This window comes from Dendrobates tinctorius, unplaced genomic scaffold (genome assembly GCF_039654945.1).
Source record: "Dendrobates tinctorius isolate UK_male_01 unplaced genomic scaffold, ASM3965494v1 ptg000029l, whole genome shotgun sequence".
NCBI lineage: Eukaryota > Metazoa > Chordata > Amphibia > Anura > Dendrobatidae > Dendrobates > Dendrobates tinctorius.
The window spans coordinates 19,742,119-19,759,887 of record NW_027361697.1 but is presented as its reverse complement, the minus strand read 5'-3'; the positions used below and the strand labels follow the sequence as shown (position 1 = coordinate 19,759,887).

Genomic DNA, 17,769 nt, shown 5'->3' with positions numbered 1-17,769 from the left:
GTGACGCAACAGCGATCTCACCAGCGAGATCGCTGTGTGTGACAGCGATCAGCGAGCGGCCCCACTGCCGGTATCGCTGTAGGAAAGCCCTGGACTTTTCTTTGGTCGCTGGTCTCCCGCTGGCCAGCACGCATCGCTGCGTGTGACAGGCGGGAGACCAGCGATCAGCTGGTAATTAACGTACACATTGGGTATCCAAGGGACGTACGTCCCTTGGATACCCGATGTGTACCTTAGTTACCAGTGCGCTGATGCAGGGAGCTGGTAACTATCGTACACAGCGACACATAATTACTCCCCTCTGTACAGAAATCACTCTCGGATTAAACCTTTGTTTTCTCTGTGTAGCTGCATTTTCTCAGGGTTTCAGCATTATTTCCCTGCAGATTAACCCTATATCTGCCTGTAAATGGCATTTCTAGTGATGTTCTGTCCCAGTTTGCTTTGGACTGGTTTCCAAACATGGGCTTTTCAGAAATAATTCTAAGGCTGCAATATCCGTAAAAGGGTTTTTTTTTTTTTTTTTTTTTCTTTTTTGTGCTGAAGTTGGAGAAACCACTTGTATTGAAATGATTCCATCATTCTTGTTTCTTTGGTTTACTGCAAACTGTCGAAGTCTGTAAATTTTGCTAATAAACCTAATTTACAATGTTTGGTGGAATAATTTTGGCTGTGGGGGCCACAGTGTTGACCTCGGGGCACTTTTTGGAACATTACACCCATTTTCCTCTAGAGGGCACTGAGGTGTAAGGTTTCCCGATAGTAGCACAGATTATTTTGGATTCTCGTCTGTGTTTTTTGTTTTTCTTTGTATTGTATTTATACCTTTTTTTTTTTTTTTTTTTTTGTGCCGATTTCATAGGAAGGCATTAACTGGTATTCTTTCACTTCTAAATCCTTTTTTACGTCTCCCAATTAGGTAATAATGAAGGCACCCTGGCTATGAAAGAAGGAGAAGTAATGTACATTATCGAGGAAGATAAGGGTGATGGCTGGACAAGAGCAAGACGGCAGAACGGAGAGGAAGGCTACGTGCCCACGTCATACATAGAAATTACTCTAGAGAAAAACAGTAAAGGTGCAGTAACCTATATCTAAACTACACAAGTACACCAGACATTGGTCAAAGCAAGATGGACGGAAGGTCTTGCGGAACGGGAGATAAACTTGAATGCGACTAGGATAATTTTGGTGCCTGGCGGATATTGGGCACGGTGGGATATTTTGAGGTTTTACTGACATAAGACACACCTGGAGAGAGGAGTCCGTTCCCTTACGTTTTGCCTTACATGTGCGTTACATGTGTACATGGAATTATATTTTACAGAATGTTTTCTACTTCTCTTATCTTTTTGGGCTAAGCTATGAAAAGTCAGAAAGTGTTATATTTTATTATCCCCCCAAACCAGCTTTTGATACACAGTCCTTTTATGTGAAATCCTCTTCCGATGTCTTATCATGTTTATATCCTCTCTAGATGTATATTTATATATGTATGGGGCGGGTGAATGTCCTACTTTACCTGCTCTGCTCCTATTTTTACATTTATTTTCCTACAAAAGGACAAAATACTGAGCCAAAATTATCAAGAATTTTTATAAATATTATCCACAGGGACGTCAAGGTGGGCGCCATGTTTTTATCAATTAGTAGTGTATGACCGAATTGCCTGTTGTTAATGCTGCAGATCTGTGGGTTAATGACGCTCCTTTGTCCCCCAGCCACCATTATTATGGTGTAGGCCTTATTCTGGGGTGGGGTCGTTGCCTTATACTTTGACTTGTGATCGTCTGGAAGTTCACTATACCTTGAGTACCTGGACATTTTTTGTTTTTGTTTTTTGCAGCATATTTGCTTTATTTCTTTTGCTTTAAGCCAAAATGTTCTGAATAATAAAAAAAAAAAAACTATTTGACCAAGATACAATAAATCCAATTTCTTACGGAAATTTTTGGATGTCGTGTCTGGTTTTGCTTTTTAATTTTGATGCTTGGCTCCATGGTGTGGTAATAGATTAATAAGCGATGGTTAGTGCCCAGACGTGAGTAGCATGTTGTGACTTTGGTAGCTCCGGCAGATGCACGATTTGGTAATTAATTTGCATGCTGAAATTCGGTAGGAAAGATTAGAATATCGACGTTAGACTGCACAATTTTGCTTTGACACGTTTCACAATCTCTGCTGTCACGGCACAGATTCCTTAGTGATCAATGTACTGCTTATCGGCGTGGTGGTACGATCATATTAATGTGGAAAAAGTGTACCGATCATTTAGGGGTTTTTTTGTGTTTTTTTTATCTGACACTACTAAAATGGTTTGCGGACTAATTTCATTATGTTGTCTTATAAGGGTTGAAGGGAAAACAAGTTATCTATACGCAGGATAGGTGATAGCTTACAGATTGTTGGGGGTCTGATTGCTGGGACCGGCGCCGATTGACAAAACAGAGGATTTTGGGGGGTTTTCGATGGGGCAGGAAAAAGCAGAATGGAGCATTTGACGGCCCCGTAGGGACTGAACAGAGCAGCGGTCGAATATTGTACTGCATCTCCATTCTAAGGGCGTGTTCAGACGTCCGTAAAAACCGGTCCTAGATTGGGCCACAGTGTACAGGTTGGCCACGGGTCTAATGACCTAAGCGTGACAGCTTCATGTATTGCTATGAAGTTGTCATGATCGGTTCATGGCCAGCTCGTGCGTTGCAGTCAGATCTCGGACTGTCTGAATGCGCCTTTACACAGACAAGTACCTCATTCTGACGATCCTTCAGGCGGTCTTGCCCCACCGATCAATAAGTTATCGCTTATCCCTTGGACTTGTTTTCACCGTAGGACCCCTTTTTAATGTATTTTTGTTACAAAACACCAAATCCCCTGCTTTAGCAGTGTAAGCAAATTTATCATATATATGCCGTCGGTCACTAACGGGGGCGAGACCGTGGCCTGTGGTTCTGTACGTCTCTTCAGTGACCCCGATAGTGGCGGAAGGCAGACAGAATTGGATGTTCTGGGAGAGGGAACCTGTGCAACTGCTTGGTCTCCATCTTGTCATCCTCGCTCATGTGCCTTCTGATGGTCTCCAAATATTTTACAAATATTAAAAATAACTTTTCTGCTAAGTTCCTTTTTAACATTTGTCGCTGTGAAAAAAAAAGAGATGGGGGATTTGGAGCTTTTGTAGTGGAAAAATAGAATTGAAACCCATATAATTCACACTGTAAAATGATTGAGCAAAGAAATTTGGACTTGTGCGGATAAAAAAAAAAAGGTACACTTATTAATATGTTGTATGGACATAACTGAAGTTTGCAATTTAAATTAAATTATTAATTAATAACATTAAATAAAGGGCTACTTTCCTCTCATATACTGATGAAATGTTGCTAGGACATGCCATCATGATTGGGGTCCTCCCCCACCCTGAGAATAAAGGGACTTTGGTGTTACACCATGTCCCGGTCTATCTTTTCCCTGCACAGCTTGCTCCACAGACCCCATTCACTTCAGTGGGACGGAGTAAACCTGGTAACGTGGAGCCCTGCGCTGCTTTGTCTTCATTCTTTGCTGGTTCCAGAGATCCGACCCCTAATGATTAGGCGGTGATAGTATATATCGCTTGTGTTAGTCATTACTTCATAGCCCCAGAGAAGCCGCAGCGGTATATAGAATAATACATGGCATCCATACTTCAGTTATGGCTGATCTCATGCAACATATTACTCTATAGTAATTCTCCGGTGTTTGATTTATATTTCGATAAATATAAATGTCTGCGATCGCCCTATTTAGTGCCTTCATAACTGTCCTCTTCTCTGTTTTTTCCTCTCGGACTGCAGGTTCCTGAAGAGGGTGTCTGTGAATCTGGGCGTGATGTGGAAGGCGTTTACATGCAGCTTCTTTTTAAAGGGAGGGTTTTTAGGCCGGGGGACACATGTGAGAGCAGCAACACGCATGAACGCATGATGCATACATGTTATTCACTAACTTCCAGGCGCCCTGAATTTTTTTTTTTTTTTTTTTTTAAATTTAAGACCGGTGCGGTTTCCGCTTGTAACGAGAAACGCGCCTCGTTGTCACAGTACATCATTCCATCCTTTTTATTTTGCAAAGTGACGTAAACTGGAAAACAAACTAGTGAATGTTGTATCCTGCTGCACCTTGATGGATCTTATAGGAAAGTTCATCTACCGCGTGCTCTCCGACGGCTCCATGAGATCTGTGATTGTTTGAATGTTTGTACCTTTTTTTTTCAAATAATCCAACTTCCTCGATTATTTTTCTAAATTGACCATTCCATTGTTTAGCAGAGCCTTCCTGATCGCCCCGAGCGGTCCCATCATTCACGCAGCTCTGCAGATATTCACTAGAGTGATTTTTGCTTTCTCCATGTATCACGAGGCTGATTGCCAGTGTCTGCCTGTGCCATCTACATTCTCAACCCTAACCCTTTAGATTTGCATGAAACATGTTTCTCACCTTCTTTTCTTCCAGTCTGTACAGCCTGTTTGCCTTCCTGTCATAACCACTATTTTTTTTTTTCCTCTTTGACTACCGATCACTAAATATTTCAGCCAACACTCCCTTTTTTTTTTTTTTGCTGCTACGGCTGTCCATTTTTTTCCAATAACTTATTACATTCCAGTTTTTGTTTTGGACATAAGTCACCTTCCATGTGTCTGTATTACTTGCACCTGCACCATTTCCTGGGCAAGAGAACTTTCTGAAATCTGGTTAAAGTTATGTTCCGTGATCTAGAAGATTATTCTGCGCGGGGCACAGAGCAACGGGCCAAAGACAGAAGATCTTCAATGTTCTGTAGACCAATCCTGACTACTTTCCATTCAGACGCTGCCTTAAACTGGAGTGCCTAGGAGGTCGTTGCCAACGTATCGCTACCAGATCAATAGTCCATAGTTCTTAAATTGGCTTGGCTCAACGATTCATAATCCTGTCCTCAGGGAATGACCTTTTTAAGATCATACTTTACTCGTTAACCAGACCAATTCATCTATAAACTTTTGGTTCCTTGCGGCTAGTTGTAATGTGTCTGGTTTTTACGACTGGCTAGTTTTCTGAGGATAGGGCTTGAGAAGAGCTGTTTTTAGCATCCTCCCTTCTTCTCTTCTTCGGTGATTGACGGTTGACCCCATCCTTCATTCACTGGGGAAGGTCTACTGTGCCACAGCTGCCGACGCAGCCATCGTAGGTGTTTTTTTTTGTTTTTTTTTTTCCCTATGGTTGTGTATTCTGCATAGACCAAGTTAGAACCAAGACCATGTAACGCAATCATTGTATTTTTGCTGATTGTTTTTAGGACTGTAGTGTATTTTTTCGGGGGGTTAGGAAGTTACCAGTCCATTTTATTGCAATGTTAAAGCTATTGCCAGGCAATCTTTTTATTGTATGAACCTGATAAGAAATGACAGTAATACTTAATAATTATGTGCACTTTTCTTTTATAAACAGGTGTATTGCTGATCTGTTTTATAATGTACATATAGGTGTCTGAGACCACTTTAATCACTAGTCTCTATCCAAATTTGTGAATTAATGTGTGTGTAAAGAACACTACCTGGCTTAATGTTTTATTGGATGTATTAAGAATAATGTATGATTTTTTTTTTTTTTTTATGTAGAAGCCAGCAAAGCGTATTTTTAGCTTAAATACTGGCCCTCTGGCGTTTAAATAAACTGCTAAATTACTATTAAAAGCATGTATTGTGTAAGGTTCTTCTCACACCGCCGCTGAACACCATTTACAATGCACATGCCATATCATAATTTGTATTTATTTTTTTTCCTTTGGGAAAGACACATTGATTTGATCATTTTGGCCACTATACTCTTAAAGTGCTTAAATGAGTTTCCAGCTGCGTCCGGCACACACACTCCATTTACATGCTAGATCAGGCCTGCCCAACATACGTCCCACGGGGTGCATGCTGACCACCGAAGTGTGTTGTGCGGCCTTCAGAGCTGCCAAGTAGATGCCGCTCCCACCTTCCTAAATTCAAATGCATTTGTGTCTGTTCCGGGCCTGATGATGTCGGCACACTGCTGACGTGATCATATTGCTGCTGGCGCCGGGGTGCAGAAGACGCGGCGGACACTGGTAAGCGCTTCAGGAACCGAAAATGAAATGGGGGACACTATGGAGGCCATTATGAGGCAATGGAGTACACTATGGGCCATTATGGAGTAATGGGGGGAAGTTAGAGGGGTTGTGAATGGGGTCATTAATGCAGAGAGGCAGTGTGGGTGAGAGATTATCGAAAGGTGCAATTTTCGGGGGGGGGGGGGGGGCATTATGGAGAAGGGTAGTATGGGGGTATACTATGGAGAAAGTGTGTGTGTGAAAGTTTTGTGCAGGGCAGTTATTCAGTGGCACAGAATGGGAGATATTTATGTGGCAGTGTAATGAGACTTTTATTTCTGAGGGCACAGTGTCATGATGTGCTGCTGAAGACAGGGAGTAGGGAAGTCTGCAGAGATGAGCTCTGGGTGTAAAATCTCACTTTGGTGTCTGTACTACACGGAGACAAAACGGACGAGAGCAACTTGAATCGGAGATGTCGCCTTTAAGGTACCTGGATGCAATACATCTCTTCAGTGCTGTGGTTGCTTTTTTGGTTGGCAGTTTGATAATGGCTGGTAACAACTCCCAGCATTTCCTTACCATTGTTAAGGACATACTGGGAATTGTAGGTTCAAGCCATACAATTATATATGGGGCTGACATTACAATTGATTGCTGTACTAAGTTTGGTACTGTATACATTTACTGACTTTGGTTCTGAGACTGCATTCATGTACTGATGGTGGTTTTGATGGTGCATTCATGTACTGACTTTGGTTCTGACTCTGCATTCATGTACTGATGGTGGTTTTGATGCTGCATTCATGTACTGATGGTTCTGGCGCCGCATACATGTGCGTTCTGATCTTGTACATGTAGCTATCCATATTGTGCTTCATGGCTATGTTAACATTTAAAAATCCTGAAAACTTAGAGATTTGAGAATGAGGAGCATTTGGGAAGTTCCTCTTGCAAAAACTCAGTTTAAGTTGGTGTGTATTCATACTGAATTTTTTTGGGAGCAGAATCTCTCCATATCCTCTTCAAATACTGAAAACTTGTTTCTGGTGATGTATTCATGTAAGTACCCCTTCACATTTTTTTGCGTCCCTTGAGATTGGTTCAGTATGGCATTGTGGCCCTTGGACCACTAAATGTGCCTTGTGTACTTTTAAGATAGTTTCCTTGTTGCTCATTTTAACCTCTTATTTTTGGACCACATGGTGCCTAAAACCTGTGTGCATTTGGGTGTGGATGACCTCACGATTTTGCAGCTTATACTGCAGCATTGGGTTTGTGGTAGCATGTGGCTGTCCCAAGCTTAGAAGAAAACAAGAAAAGCTGTATTGTATACAGGTAAATATTCCATTATTGTGTCATTGAGGAAATCTGTCAGGAATAATTAGTTGGGTACTTTTAATTAGGCATATATAAAGCTCCCTTTAGCAGGATATAGTAATTTAAAAGGGCATTCCAATGGTTTATTCCATAAATGCCTGATAGAGGTGGGTCCTCCTTCTGTGCTGGCTTTCTACAGGTGTTTATAGTGAATCTGCTAATCTTTGAAATTTCATATCGAAAAAAATGTATCTTCCAAAGATCTGAGCCTTTTCTAGTAATTAATTGAAATCTGTCAGCAGTGCTATGTAATCTAACAATATGATGTAGCGCCAGAGACCCTGATTCCACCTATGTATAAATTTCTAAACTTATCAATTGCAGATCCTGCAGAGCTCGAAATGCTGAGCTGTGTATAACCCCGCCCCCACCACTGACTGGCAGCTTTCTGTGAATACACAATCAGTGGCTGGAGGCGGGGTTATACACAGCAGTTGACTGGGAGACACGTGACACCTAGTCCTGTAATGATTTCATGCTGATAACATTAATTTTTTTATTGAGACACAAACATAGCCCAATAGATGACACATCTCTGGAATAGGGTTTCTTCCTCTACATCATGCTGCTATCAGATTAGGAATCCGCCATCACGTTTTTGATAAGCAGAGTCATACGGTAATGCAAAATGTCAGTGTAATTTTTTTAAATTTCTAAATGCATATTACTTTATAGAACACATTTTTCTTTTTTTAAGTAAAATAGTCTCCTGTAGATAGATGCAGTGCTGCTTCTGACATAAAACAGGCAGCAGAATAGTTGTAGCTGCTGTGCTCCATTTTCCCTTCTTTCATTGTTAGAGATGACAGCAGGTACGTTTCACAGCAGAGCTAGCAATTACAGAGATAGGAGAGGACCCAGGAAGGAATCTTGTAGGATGTGCAGTGAGGGAGGTGAAACCCACAGCAGAATCTACTGGAAAAGGGGGCTAATGTCTGTCACCACAGAGGACAAGAAAGACCTCATGAATTTTACAAGGGTAAATGATCACTACATGAATGAAGCTGTGATAATACAGGACTAGAGATAGGAGCATTCCAGACATGCACAGCAGAATGTAAAAGTTTATGCACTCCTGGTTAAAACTGCTGTTATTATGAACAGTTAAGCAAGTTGAAGATTAAATTATCCCTAAAAGACCGAACGTTAAATATGGCACATTTCCTTTGTATTTTAGACAAAAATAATATATTGTGATTTTTTTACATTTTAAAAATAAAATTGAAAATGGGTGAATGCAACATTTTGGGCACCCTTGGAGATGTGTGCTCAGATAACTTTGACCAAGGTTTCAGACCTTAATTACTAAACAAGCCAATAGCTTAACAGGGTATCATCGCTATGAAAGCCAAGTGATGCAAATTTCCCAACTTCATAAAAACCCAGCCTCTTCTAAACTAGTGCCAAAAAAACGCAGCAATGGGTTCTTTTAAGCGGCTGCCTAGCAGTTTGAAAATGGTGGAGGTCCACAAAGCAGGAGAAGATAGATAGTAAAGCGTTTTTAAGTTGCCCTTTCCTTAGTTTGAAATGTAATTAAGAACAATTTCTTAATTACATTTCAAACTAAGGAAAGTTAGTCAGTTAACAAGAATAATAGAGGTCAAGATAAGATCTGGAAAACCAAGCAGAACTTCGCCTAGAATTGCTAGAGAATCAAATCATCTCCCCCTGCTTGACTGCAAAAGACCTTAAGAAAGATTTAGCAAACTCTGGAGTTGTGGTACATTGTTCTACTGTTCAGACACACCTGGACAAATATGGCCTTCCTGGAAGAGTCATCAGAAGAAAACCTCTCCTGCGTCCTCACCATAAAAATCAGCATCAGAAGTATGCAAAGGAACATTTAAATGAGCCTGATGAATTTTGGAAACCAGTCCTGTGGTCTGATGAGGTTAAAATAGGACTCTTTGGCCACAATGATTAAAGATATGTGGAGTAAAAAGAGCACAGAATTTCAGGAAAAGAACATCTCTCCAATCATTAAGCATGGGGGTGGATCAATCGTGCTCTGAGGTTGTGTTGCAGCCAATGGCACGGGAAACACTCTAAGGATAGAGGGAAGAATGGATTCAATGAAATTTCAACAAATCCTTCATGCAAACATAACACCATCTGTAAAAAAAAAAAAAAAGTTAAAGTTGTAAAGAGCATGGCTTCTGCAAATGGTTAATGATCCTAAACACACATCAAAATCCACAAACTGAAGGTTTTACAATGGCCCTCACAGTCCCCTGATCTGAACATCATTATGTGGCTAGACCTCAAAATAGCAGTGCATGCACAACAACCCAGGAATCTCACAGAACTGGAAGAATTTTTCAAGGAAGACTGGATGAAAATCTATCGAAGAATTGAAAGACTTTTTTGTCTGGCTACAAAATGCATTTCCAAGCTGTAATGCTTTCAAAAGGGGTGCTACTAGCTACTAACCATGCAGGGTGCCCAAACTCTTGCATCAACCCATTTTCCTTTTTGTAATTTTTAAAATGTAAAAGATGACTTTTGCCTAAAATACAAAAGAAATTGTCATCTTTAACTTTCGGCCTTTTAGAGATCATTTCATCTTCAACTTGCTTAACTGTTCACAATAAAAGTAATTTTAATCGGGGGTGTCCAAGCTACATGGCACTATACTACTAATATGGTCATGTGTGCAAGTCAGACACTTGGAGTAGTTTACGAATTAAATATTTTGTGTCTAAAAATTAAAAAAGAAATTAAGATTTCAGCCTTAAACTTACCGCAAGTTAAAAAGAAAAATGCTGTAACAACTAATATCAATGGTGTTGTTACCTTTTCAAAAAGTGTGGTGAAAAACCAATCTCCACCTTTCATAAAACAAAAAAAAATAAATCTAACCACTGCAGTATCTTCTTGTACAGAAATGTGTGCATGTATTATAAGTAGAGATGAGCGACTTTGCCTTTTTTAGGGTCGAGTCGGGTTTCATGAAACCCGACTTTTTCAAAAGTCGGGTTTCATGAAACCCGACTTTTTCAAAAGTCGAGTCGAACGAAATCAGCCGACTATAGGGAAAAGTCGTGAAACACGAAACCCAATGCAAGTCAATGGGGAGAAAAGTCGGCAGTGAGTGGAGGACTGTAAACACACCTGGCATGAATTTTAACCCCAGAGGCGGCAAAATCTCTCTCTTCTCTCTCTCTTCTCCCCCTCTCTCTCTCTGCAACGTTCTGCTTCTCTAATTGGCTGAAAAAAGTCACATGCAAGCATTCGGCGAAACCTGACTGACGCTTGGGTCGCCGACCGCATGGCCGACTTCACACTGTGGTCGGGTTTTGTTTCATGAAACCTGACTTTGGCGAAAGTCGGTGACTTTTGAATCTGACCGACCTGTTTCGCTCAACTCTAATTATAAGGGATTCTCCATATGTAACATGTGGCTCCTTCCACTGTAGTGCTTTCTACTCTGGGCCATTGTAGCACCCAAACCAAATGGAAACCAGTCTTAAATTGGGTACTGCATATACTTGAGTATAAGCCGAGGCACCTAAACTGGGAAAAAGTATTGACTCGAGTATTAGCCGGGTATGCATTGTCCCCTAGTCCCTATTCTGGTATGCATGGCTACTCAACCCTATCCTTGCATGCAATGGTGTCTTATCCCTATCCTTTTATGCATGGCCCCCCATGAGAAAAGCATAAAAAAAACACACAAAAAAACTCCTGCTTACCTTCCCTGTGTGCCCTCACAATATTTTGTTCTGGCTTCCAGCAGCTCCTGCGGCCGAGCGATCACGTGCCCCCACTCACTAAGGTAATGAATATTCACCTCTCTCCACTCAGCCGGGACACGTGATCGCTCGGCCACAGGAGCTGCTGGAAGCCGGAACAACGAGATACTGTGAGGGCGCACAGGGAAGGGAAGTAGGTGTTTGTTTTTTACAGCTGCTGGAAGCCTGCGGCTGCAACTGTGCTATAAGAAAACTGAATATTCCTTGCCAGTGCAGTAAATATTAATTTCTATTTAGCGGCGGGCACAGTTACAGCTGCAGCTGCCGACTCCTGTGACAATGACTCGTGTACAAGCCGACGTTTTCAGCACAGAGAAAGTACTGGAAAACTTGGTTTATACATGAGTATATATGGTATTTATTTGATTAAATATTACCTTTTTAGGTAAGACCACATGCAGCTGGATTCTGCTCAGTCGGGGCGACTTGTTTTTGTCTTAAAACTTTATTTTGACATTGAAAATAAGGTAAAAGGAAAGTTCACTTTCATTATGTGAGGGTTACCGGAGGTGCTGAAAGTTGTCACACTCAGGTTTGGAATTGCTGCACGTTTCAGCCTGCTAGATTAAATATTCTGTTAATTCAGCAAAAGAAACGGACATTTGGTTTTTAAAACGCTCAATGGTCTATTTCTGCGCAAAAAAAAAAACAACAACTTTGGAAAACCTTCAGCTGCATGCCTACTATTGTATTTTGCTGCATATTTTACCTAGTTTACTCCAATGCGTATGAGGGCCAAGCAAAACACTGATACCCAGGGGAGTTAAGTTGTCCAGAGCAGCTTCTTTTGGCAGGGCCACCAACCATCTAATTTGTATGATGACTCACAACAGTCCCCTGGGAAGAGGAGGGTCGGCCATCTTGCATATGAACGCTGATCTTTTTATCTTTTTGCTCTTCCTAATTGCTAGAAATCTCTGGTGATTATGTTGTGCGTATTGAAGCCTGTTACACCCTTTGGGGTTAGATGACCCTTTGATGTGTACCGGAGCCTCTGGACTCTTCAGGCGGGTCAGATCTATTGGTTTCTGTGGATGACCATTCACCTCTAGCATCAACTTTCTCCCCTCTACCGATTGAAAATGCATGAGCATCCGCAATCTAAGGTCGTTTTCAAACTTCCTTGTTTCATGGCTCCACCATGGACTGTGATGCAAGGATCGGCTCCTGGTCTCTGGCCCTGAACTCAACAGCCTCCATCCTAATACAATTCTGTGTAATTCGGGGCAGGTGCCTCCTGGTGGGTTCATGTATTTGGTTTGCAGTGTTTACGTAGTTCATTAATCTCCAAATACTATTGTTATGAAACATTCAGTGGTCTTAATAATAGTTTTATTTTGTCCCAGTGCATTAGTTTTGTTTCATGTGCACATTTTTTTTCCTTGTTAAATGCGTTGATGAATATTTTCCTGGAATAAAAAAATCAAACCATTTTCATTATTGTCCTTATTCGCCATGGTTTCATTTTGGCTCGTCTGGGTGACATGTTTGTGAAAGTCCATTGTATGCACAGAATAGGTGCTCACCTGGTCTTATAGTAATGCGCACTTTTGGGATTTCTGCATTTTTGTCTCAGAAATAGACTAATTGATGTGAAAAGTGAGAAATTTTGATAAATGCATAATAGTTATAAAAACTTAAGTACTGCAATTGTCCATCATGCTACTACACATCTAGTAGCGGAGATCAAATTGATAGTAATATTAAATAAATAATTTGCTGTTATAGGCTTCTTTAAAAACAAAAAGGCAAAATATACATTATACAGCAAGCTGTTCCAAAAAAACAGCTCAAAATGCTAACGTCTGGAAAAAGTCTCTATTTTACACAGCACAGATTGGATGCAGTTTGGTTTCAAGAAGATGATGGTGGTGGTGGTTCTAATTTCCGGGACAAGGCTGTTAAGATCTGGCTGAATTTTTGGTATCTTTCAGCCTGGTTGACTTGGGCTCCTTTGCTTCCCCATAGAAGTCTCATTTGAAATTCTGTCTTGAAGACTTCACTCATTTCTTCATCGGGCTTAAATCCTAAAATGGAAAAGAACTGAACAAATTAATTTTGTTTTTAAATTCTTAAGCTAAAAGCGCTCACAGGTTGTTTCACATAAACTGGTTCTAACAAAGTCAGTTGTTCATCGTAATGATCATATTCTAGTGTTAGGCTGAGTTCACACGTGGCGTTTTTTTCGCGGCGGTTTTAACTGCAAAAAATAAGCATCCCATGCATTCCTATGGGATTCCGCAATGCTGCGGTTTTTACTGCGGCGGAATAGCTTCGCGGTAAAAAACGCAGCATGCTCATTAATTTTGCGGAATCGCGGCGATCCCGCACCCATAGGAATGCATTGTTCTGCTTACTTTCCGCATGTGGCTGTGCATACCATGCGAAAAGTAAGCAGAACAATTGCGGATGGTACCCACGGTCCGGAGGAGAGGAGACTGTCCTCCGGGCTTTGGGTACCATATCCCTGTAAAAAAATAGAATTTAAAATAAATATTGTTATTCTCACCTTCCGACGTCCCGCGCAGCCTCCCCCCCCCCCCCCCCTCTCTCCACGCTCCCGTTCCCAGTAAGCCTTTGCGAAAATGCCCGCGATGACGTCCATTCTCACGGGATCGCGAAGTCATCGCAAATTACCGCGAGACGTCGCGATCCCGCGAGAACGGACGTTATCGCGGGCATTTTCGCAAAGGCTTACTGGGAACGGGAGCATGGAGAGGGGGGAAGGCTGCGCGGGACGTCGGAAGGTAAGAATAACACCATTTTTTATTTTTTTTTATTGTTTACATTTTATCTTTTACTACTGATGCTGCATAGGCGGCCTCAGTAGTAAAACGTTGGTCACACTTGTCAAACACTATGTTTGACGAGTGTGAACAACCTGTCAGTCAGCTCTCCAAGCGATGCTACAGATCGCTTGGAAAACGCTAGCATTTTGAAAGCTAATTACGCTTGCAAAATGCTAGTTTTTCAGCGGGAATTTAAAATGCGAGTTTTTCGTTTCTTGCAGCTGTTCGTTGTTTACTTTTTTGCAGCCTTCTGGTTGGACAGTGCCTAGTTTGGTGCAGATTCTATCAGGAGCAGCTTCAAAGGAGTGACATGCCTTTTTTTTTTCCCATCTTGTGGTTTTTCGAAATGCAAAAGTAGAAAAAAAAGTGCTTAAGACACACTGCACATTGGAACAACAAAATGGTTTCGAATAGAAATGACTTAAGAAGAATGTGTCCAGGGTTTTGGAGTGTGCACATACCATTAGCTTTTGTTCCGATTATCTTGATTGGTCAGACTGGCCACATTGAGGCTACATTTAAATGGGAAAATATTGTGCTTCATCCATAAAATCTTTTGTAATAGTGTATCCAAAAGCCACAAACTAACAAAAACGAAGTTGCTTCCAGAAATATATTCATTTATTTAATCTTTTTATGCACTGGGAATTCACAGCCAATATATAAACTTGTACAGCAGAGTATTAAAGCCCAACGTTTCGGCCCATCTGGCCTTTATCAAGGGTTAATTCTGCACCTTGCCATACGTGCACGTGGTGAATCCCAAAGAGCTCTTTGGGATTCACCACGTGCACGTATGGCAAGGTGCAGAATTAACCCTTGATAAAGGCCAGATGGGCCGAAACGTTGGGCTTTAATACTCTGCTGTACAAGTTTATATATTGGCTGTGAATTCCCAGTGCATAAAAAGATGAAATAAATGAATATATTTCTGGAAGCAACTTCGTTTTTGATATTGTTCTGAGTGCTTGTGGTGTTTTGACATTATTCATTCTATTATTTTCCTCTGAGCACCACTCTCTGCTGTGCCCTTTTTTTACGAGTGCAAGTAGGACCTTGATTCCACATTTTTTGGATACACTATACATTGATGATGCAACAAATATTTTATGATTCCTAGTTATGATTTTTATTTTACACAGCAGTATAGAAACCAGATCCTGACCCTTCCATGTCAGTGTTGTCGGTCTACTGCCGATGGCACTGAATTGTGAATTCTCCTCCAGAACGATTTCTGTTCGGGAGGCAGATTACCGTAAGTTGCTTTCGTGCTGTATACACAAGTATAGATTTTGGCACTTAAAATAAAGTTGCGTTTTTGATTTTTCTTTTTTGCTCAAATATATACACTTTATTAATAGCTAGAATATAATAACCAGCACACCTCTACATGTGAGCTCAAGTCTTTGATGAGGATAAACCTTTCTTACCTTCCAAGAGCCGCTCCGCGTTGCTTTGATACAAAGCTGCATTCTGGGCAATTATCCGGGCTGATTCCAGATGACTGAACATTATTTCACATCCTCTGTCATGGTTCTCCCACCAGTCCATTCCTTCAAATATGGCAGACTGGCGCTCCAGCAACAGTATTATCGGCAGGACAAGTGGGACTGTCAAGTTTTCCTGTGGGCCGAGTAACGTACCTGTAATAGATGTACAATATTTGCACAGTTGTCTGCAGTTGGGACAGAAGTTGTACACTTTTATACGTTGTGAAGGTTTTGCATAACAAAGGGAGTTACAGATCTTGACGGGTTTTGGATATTCTGGCTACAAGAGTAGTAGAGGTCTGAGTAAACAGCTTGCCCAGATTCAGGCCATGTGTATCATATATACATGGCCATTGGCCTTCTGCTACTGCCCCGTTGCAGGGCAAATATGCGTAAGGCATGATCCTCTGGTAGAATCTGACTGTAGGCATCAGTCACCATGTAGATGTGCGTTATTTTTTTTTTTTTTTTTAATGACCAGGGAGGACAATTCATGTATATAGTAGGCTACGTTACTGGCATAAAATTCTCTCGGTGATTTGAAGGTTTTTATTGCCACAACTCGTGATAAGCGCACTTGCTCGTTACGCGAGTTTGCCTAGGGTGCTCGGGTATGCATCGAGTATCGCAGGTTCTCAAGGGACATGTTTGAGTTCTCACGGCCGCATGTTTCGCTGCTTGTTAGACAGCCACAAAACATGCGGGGATTGGCCGTATTTGTAAGGCAAGCACCCCGTTATGTGGCTAATAGCAGCGAAACGTGGCCATGGAGACTCGAGCGCCCTAGGCAAGCTCTAGTAAGTTGCCCTCATCACTAGGAATAACGCATTTCAAGGCCATAGCGGCATCTGTATCAAGTAGAAAAAAAATCAAGATCCTTTATTTTAATGTATTTATAATGATCCTGACTAGTTTTATCTAACGCACAAAGAGAGTGGATCCAGACTGCAGTAACAGACCCAAGGCCGCCATGTTTTTATACTGTGGCACAGTGTGTCCCCCTGCAGGTGGACTGCAGTGGCGTGTGACTTACCTGCTCCTTCATACAAAGCTTTGTTAAATGGCTTCAACTGCTTTTCGTAAGTGATCGCTGTCTGGGTGCATTGATGCCTCAGAATTGTCCACGTATGTTCCAGCCTTGCAATCTTATCCCCCCCCCAAAAAAAAAAAACATCAGGTCAGTGATATTTTAGATTTTACAGCAAAGCAACCCCATCCAGGACATCAATAATCTTCTTTACATGCCTTTCATCTGACTATTGCAGAGTTGGAAAATATCACTGAAAATCAGAGTCTAAAATGTAACTCTTGTGTGACTATATCATGTACCATCAGAAATGAATAAGGAATGACTCCAGCAGCCCATTTCTAGTGTTTTCTATCCTGTTCCTGAGATTTTACCTCCTTTGTCCTAGCAAATAAAAATGTATACAAAGGCACAAACTGAAGATGATGAATGTGAAGACTTCAGTAACGGTATTTCTAACCCACTTATCGGGCGTCATGGACTGTACGTCACCTGAGGCATGTCCAGGGCTTTCATGATGGAAGTGAAGGCAAAGTAATCTCCCAAATCCTTCAGTTCTACCGCAAGTTGGATGATCTTGTTCAGTGTTGCAACTCTTTCTTCTAAATTACCCGTACATCCCAAAATATCCACTGCGATCCCTATGGCCATAGTGGTGTGCCTGTAATAACAATGTGTTTCTTAATAGATCATAACAGAGCTTGCAGCATGTAAGTTGGGTGCATCCTTGTTTCTCAGCTCTCGCTCAAAGTAATTTATCACATGTGTCCATATATTTTTCTAATCATTATTTTTTCATGCATCATAAACTTTCAGACTATACCAAAGTAGAAAAAAATGACTGTTCAAACCAAGCACGGGTGCTCAGTGCACACTTGTATTGTGAGGAAAGAGGGCGACAAGCGCAATATAGGGTCTTATCCCACAAATATAAAGTAAGCGGCTTGACAAAAAACATCACCTGGTAGTAGGTATTAAAAGCTTGTATAGATAAGGGCTGCCGCAGATCCACAAGTCGGTCACCGACTATCTGAAACAGAACTCTGCAAAGGAATACGTGGATTTCGTCCGCGCTGCCCAAATGATGAAATTCCAAAAGGTTATTAAAGTTTGACAGTGGTTTATTCTACGCGTTTCAAGGTTTTTTGCAACCCCTTCTTCAGGAAATACCACATGAAGCATACATAGGTGGTGCATTAAGTACACACAGATTTCAAAAAATGAGCTCCAAACAGTC

General features: G+C 41.3%; 2 protein-coding genes across 7 annotated transcripts in view; one reads left to right on the top strand and one right to left on the bottom strand.

Annotated features, from left to right (window-relative positions):
• Positions 1–5,711, top strand: part of FNBP1L (formin binding protein 1 like) — a 159,831-nt gene extending 154,120 nt beyond the window's left edge. For 3 of the 4 annotated variants that reach the window (XM_073571424.1, XM_073571422.1, XM_073571425.1), the window contains one exon: positions 920–1,948. In XM_073571424.1, the coding sequence (XP_073427525.1) occupies positions 920–1,098 (179 nt within the window). In that variant the 3' untranslated portion in view covers positions 1,099–1,948. Of the gene's footprint in view, positions 1–919; positions 1,949–3,836 lie in introns of those variants that run through there. The other variant, XM_073571423.1, reaches the window with a different exon arrangement.
• A 6,830-nt stretch (positions 5,712–12,541) lies between these two features.
• The window catches only part of BCAR3 (BCAR3 adaptor protein, NSP family member), a 146,888-nt gene continuing 141,660 nt past the window's right edge, over positions 12,542–17,769 (bottom strand). For all 3 annotated transcript variants that reach the window (XM_073571418.1, XM_073571420.1, XM_073571419.1), the window contains 4 exons: positions 17,025–17,193; positions 16,539–16,650; positions 15,446–15,658; positions 12,542–13,253 (listed from right to left, as the gene is read on the bottom strand). In XM_073571418.1, coding sequence (XP_073427519.1) covers positions 13,081–13,253; positions 15,446–15,658; positions 16,539–16,650; positions 17,025–17,193 — 667 coding nt within the window. In that variant the 3' untranslated portion in view covers positions 12,542–13,080. The remainder of the gene's footprint in view (positions 13,254–15,445; positions 15,659–16,538; positions 16,651–17,024; positions 17,194–17,769) is intronic.